General features: G+C 60.1%; 1 protein-coding gene across 1 annotated transcript in view; it reads right to left on the reverse strand.

Moving 5' to 3' along the window:
* Positions 1-1,987: 1,987 nt before the first annotated feature.
* The window catches only part of LOC111145472 (olfactomedin 1), a 28,422-nt gene continuing 24,729 nt past the window's right edge, over positions 1,988-5,680 (reverse strand). Inside the window, exon 4 of the mRNA XM_022500367.1 lies at positions 1,988-2,847. Coding sequence (XP_022356075.1) covers positions 2,173-2,847 — 675 coding nt within the window. The 3' untranslated portion in view covers positions 1,988-2,172. The remainder of the gene's footprint in view (positions 2,848-5,680) is intronic.

A 5,680-nucleotide genomic window follows, 5' to 3' on the forward strand; every position in this document is an offset into this window, starting at 1 on the left:
ACCATTTCTCTTGTGTACTTAATATCCTGGAAGCATATTTTCCTTAGCAAATTCTCAGTCCGAGACAGCAAATCCATTCTGGACCTCTCGGGCCATTGCTTCTTTTCTGGAACTCGGAACAGGTGTCTCTCTGTACGTTTGCTCTTCCCTGTGTCATTCAGGAGGACGAGGAGGCGGTCGGCCCGTCTCAGCAGCTGCGACCTCCGGGCAGCCCCGGCCTGGTGCGCTTGGCCGGGTCCCCGTCACCCCGGGAGCAGCCAGGGGCCTTGTGGACTGAATTGTGGCTTTACTGAAACTCGGGGCTTTTACTCCAATAGCCAGCTCCCATCTCTCAGGGGGAGGATTTTGGGTGCTTCACTCCAAGAAAATCTGTAAGGATGCAGAAGTGGGAACCCGTCTCCCCCTTCTACAATCTTTACTTGCAAGCTCCGCCGGCCGAGGAGGGAGAGCCGTCTTGCTCACGGGGGACGTCCGGTGAACGAGGCTCTAATGAAAGCCCAGGCCTCCCATTGCCTGCCCCTCCTCTCCTGACAACACGGGTGGGGGTATCCCTGAGCTCCCAGCAGAAACACACTAACAGGCCCAGGCCCAGTGACAAGAAAGCAGGAAAGGATTGGGGGAGGGGGAGGGTTTGGGGCAGGACCCACTTCCTCATCGAAGGTCACAGCCTGTGAGTTGGCCCAGGTCCTGCGGATGAGTGAGATTCTCTGTGTCCCAGGCCTGGGGACCCGGGTTAGGTTCCAGAGAGGGCCGGCCGCTGACCTCTGGGACCCAGCAAAGCCGCACTGAGCCAGCTTGCCAGGGAGGGCCTGCTTTACCTCCGCGGACCCATGGGTGTCTTCTCCACAGGTGGCCCCGCCCTGTCTCCGGAGGGCGCCTGTGCCCGGCCCCATCCAGAGGAGCTCTTGGAGGAGACTCCCAGAGCGGAGTGTGGTGGGGTTCCAGGGCTGCGGCCTCGGTTCGGACCCACCCCGAGGGGCGGCGGAGCCCCAGGCTGGTCCTCCGTCTTCCGGGGGATGGGGTTGGGGACCGGGGGCAATCCCTCCAGGACACTCCCACAGGGCACACCCAGAGGGCTCTGCAAGACCCCCTCATCTTTAAAACCTCAGAAATGACGAGCGAACCAAAGACATCTCCTAATATCTTTATTGTTCCTTTGATAACTGGACAGTACAAAGTTCTCCTCATTTTGACTTCGAACTGTACTCCCCACGCACTGTTGTCCTCGGGATCATTCCTTTCCCAGTGGAAACAGAGTTTCCCTCGATAAGCCCTTCCTATCCGCGGTTACGTTATTTAGATAATTTAACAAGAAGAGAGTAATTCCTCTAGGATCAACATGAACTTGATTACCTCTTTCTAAGGGTGAACATTGAACTTTTTTTTTCTTTTTAGGAACAAAAACCATCCACTTATTAAACCCGAACTACAGCACGGCATTTACGACACTCGTTGCATGAACTGAACACACAGAGCTACCACCTCAAGGAGACGACAGACAGACGCGGCACGATATATCTACGGGGGGACGCGAGCTCGAACAAGTGGGCGCTGCGGCTGTCCACGCCACGCACGGAGCCGCCGCCGGCAGGCGGTGCGCACGGGTCCGTGGGGGCGCGGAGCCTCGGGGCAGCTCGGCTGAGACACAACAGGCGGTCGAGAGACGGCAGCTGCGATGGGATGAGTTACAGTCACCGAGCGCGGCCCCCGCGGGCCCTCAATGAGACGCGGCAGGCACACCCACCGGAGCCCAGCGCGATCTAGGGGGAGTGTCCATGCGACCTAACAGTGGTTGTCCTCAGGGCGAGAACTGACCAACAGTCGTTGCCTTACTTCTGTAGGTAATTTGACCAGAAAGGGGGCCAGGCGGGAGGGGCTGGGGCGATGGGGCGGGGGTGGGGACCAGGACCGGGGATCCCTGGACTGCAGTTCCAGCTGCAAAGACGGGGGTGGGGGTGGGGACGGGGGCATCTTCTCTCCCCAAGCGTGTCGCCCTCTCGCTCTGACCAGAGGCACGGGGAGGCGACGCCACCTCGCGGTGCCGGGACCCACACTGCTGCTGATGTTTCGAAATTAGTATTATTAGTGTCGTTAGGTTATGTCGGCAGCTGTCCCACAGGAAGGTCCGTGTGGGGGAGGCCGCGGCCCCCTGGGCTTTCCGGGCGGAGACAACTACAACTCGTCGGACCGGATGACGTGAAAGAGGGTGACGTTGTAGAGAATCTGGTGGCCGTTGTTCCAAGCGTACAGGGCGCGGTCCTTGGGGTTGTAGTCCAGCATGGAGATGTGGGAGTACTTGTTCTGGAAGGGGATGTCGATGTACTCGTAGGTCGAGGCGTTGGTCTGGTAGGCGTAGTGGACCTTGGTGCCCCCGGAGTAGCCGTTGGTGACGTAGAGGGTCCCGCAGATGATGAAGGCCTCGCCTGCGCTGCGCTTGGGGTAGCTCGTGTTCCACGTCTGCAGCACCTGCAGGGACACGGGGTCCAGCTTGCTGATCACGATGTTGCCCGCGTTCTGGTTGGTGGCGTAGACGGCCCACAGCCCGTTCTCGTCCACCATGAGGTCGATGTCTGAGTGGCCGCCCCAGGCGTAGTGGTACATGTTGTTGTAACCGGCATAGTCCAGACTCCGCGTCTTCAGGATCGTCTCAGTCTTCAGGTCGAACCGGATGACGATGTGGCTCTGGAACTTGTTGAAGTAGATGGAGCCATTGTAGACCACCTGCCCCGTGCCGGACCAGGGGTGCGGGAGGCGGTGGGACGTGAAATTGTCCGTGGTCATGAAGTCGGTCATGGACTTGTACTCGCGGACAAAGCGGTTGTTGTGGTAGCCGTCCATGTACCAGACCTGCGGGGGGTGGGGGCAGAGAGAGAGAGCGCACCCGTTAGCGGCTCTGGGGGCCGGGCTGTGCCCCCCCGCGTGGCCTCGCCTCTCAGGCTCAGAGTCTTGTTGACTCGGCAGCGGCCCGGGACCTCGAGAAGGACCCGAAAGAACAAGGGGAGGAGAGTGAAGACCGGGCAACGTCCTGTCCCTCCCCCAAACCCACAGGTACTCCTCAAAGGGGACAGGGCCGTCCCTGCTGGGAAAGAAGAGTCTGGTGAGGACAAAGCATGGGGAGGCACACTCTGCGTGGGGCATTTGGGGACAGGTGCCACCGAGCCTGGGCTGTGGCCACCCCGTCAGTCAGGGAAGCGGGCGGCAACAGAACCTTCCCAGCCCCCTCTGCTTGGGCTGTGTCCAGACTGTGGCTCCCTGCGTTCTCCCTGGCAGGGTCCACAGCAGGTGCTCCCACTTACTGGGGGAAAGGAGGAACCCCATCAATGTATGAACCCCCAAGCCAGCAAGACAGCGCTGGACAAGGGGAAACTGGGGATGTGGGGACCCATCGCCAAGGGCGCCAGGAAGGGCGACCTCCTGCGTCCCAGGGGGCTGTCGGGCGTTAGGCCTCTTGTCCCGCCAGCTGCCCTGTGGGGCGTCCTGTCTGCCAGGCAGGAAGGCGTGCGGGACAATACATGTGGAATCACGGTCCCCGCAACCCCCGGGCTTCTTCTCCAAGAAGAACGAAGGCTTCGTGCAAGGCCCCGAGGGTCACAGAGGGCCACAAGCCACCAAGAGAACGGACCCAGGGGCGGCCCACGTTTGGGGTCAAAGAGGAAGAGTTATCGCTTAAATGCCAGTTGGCTCCAAAACCATCTAGACTTTGTACAAAATGCTTTAGTCATTTTCAACCAATATGGGAGCAAATTAGGAAGCAATGCCGTTACTCAGAGGCAGATCTGCTGGGCTAACGCCGTCCCCAGAGCATCTGGCCGGCAGTAAGACAGCTGCCTCATCCGTCAAGGCCCTGCCGGCTGCCGGGGAGATCAAGGAAGCGCGGCTTTCAGACACAGCATCGTACATGCGTGAAAAATTAAGAAAAAAAAATCCTAACCTTGTTCCTGAGGCATCTATCTGGATGCTTGGAGACAGATGTGCTTTTTGTCTTTAATGAGTTTTTTTTGAAAACTGGGCCTCGCTTGAGGCTTTTATTACCCTCAGCCCCCGCAGCCCGGCCCACGGTGATGCGGGTCTCCGATCAGAACGGGCGAGTGCTGGGCTGCCAGGGGTCCCGGGTGCCGTGGTCACGCTGCCGGGGACCCGCCCTCCTGCCTGCACTTGGCTCTCTCCTGAGATGGGGGACCTGAGGCACGGGGGGCCTCCAGGGTCTGGTGCCTCCCTCTCGTGGGCAGAGATGGGTGACACGGGCACCAAATTGCTCGGGATTTGTAAACCGCCACCTCTTCTTCCCGGAAACTAGTGAATCGGACCCAGGGCACGCTTCTGGAAAACACAGTTTAGGCTGGGAGGGGGAGCTGGCACAAGACCCTATATGTTTACTGACCAGCTCTCGGCCTGTGACCGCAAGACCCCACAAAAGCCCCTCTACTGAAGAGCGCGCCGCGGCAGCTGCGAGGGCCGAGAAAAGTCACCCCTTCCCTCGCCGTGGCAGCCCCTCCGGGTTCACCGTGATCTCCGGATCGGAAAGCCTCTCCCGCCTCACCCATCCGAGTCCCAAGGTTCACACAAAATCCCATCGCCCCCAGGAAGCCTCCCCCGATGCTCTGGCTTCACCCGGAACCCCCATATCTGAACTTCTAGACCCTGGAACCTGGCTGCCCCCTGAGCCCAGGACAGTCGCATGGGACTCCAGGGACAGAGCCAGGCCCGCATGCTGGTCAAAGCAGGTGACGTCAATGTGTAGGCAAGGCTGGGCCCTCTGGCCGGGAGCTGCACGTCTTGCTGTGGCCTGTGCCCCTTACCCTTGGTTATGCCTTCAGCTCCCTATGGGTCTCCGGGGCTGGTGCCACCTGACAGAACCTTCCAGAACTGTGATCCAGACCATCACTGCTCTGTAAACCTGACTCCCCAGTCCCAGGCTCTTCCCGGCAGTGTCCGGCAGCCTCTGCACCTGACCGACCAAGTCCCTGGCTCTCAGCACCTCCGGTCTGGCGTCCCTGTGCTCCACACCTGCTGCTCCCACTGCGGTGCCCCCACTCCACGGATCAAGTTCATCTCCTAAAGGACGTTTCTTACACCCCCTCTACTCCCAGGCAGGGAGGCCTCAATTTTGTAGGGGTGGCCCCTAAAGACGTGTCCACATCCGGGACCCTGTAAGGGTGACCCTATTTGGAAGACAGAGCTTTGCAGATGTCATTAAGGATCCCAAGATGGATTAGGGTAGGCCCTTAAATCCAGTGGTGGTGTCTTGAGGGGAGGAGAGACGTAGACACAGAGGAGCTGACACCCACCGGCCTGGGACGTCTGCACCCAAAGCCAGCCAACAGGAGGGAAGGTGTCGTGGACTCCAGACAGAGTCAGGGAGAGGGTGTCCTGGGGGCAGGGGGCACAGTCTGGCATTAGGGGTGAGAGCGTCAGAAGCACGCGGGCCAGTCCCCACCGAGGGAAGGCAGCTTTGGGCATAGAAGAACACCGCAGAGCCCAGCGTAGAGCCTGGCACACAGCTGGAGCCCAATAAAGGAGTCACAGAAGGGAAGGCACAAGGCGTCCTGAGCTAACCCTGTTCTAGCAGCTCAGCTCAGTGCGAAGGTGTCGGGACGCTTTGAGCCATGCCCACTCCTCTGGAGCCCCCACCATGGGCCCCCCACCAGGGATCCCCTGTGCAGCGTTCCCTGCATCCCCC

This window comes from Enhydra lutris, unplaced genomic scaffold (assembly GCF_002288905.1).
Source record: "Enhydra lutris kenyoni isolate GAN:26980312 unplaced genomic scaffold, ASM228890v2 scaffoldscaffold13, whole genome shotgun sequence".
Lineage (NCBI taxonomy): Eukaryota > Metazoa > Chordata > Mammalia > Carnivora > Mustelidae > Enhydra > Enhydra lutris.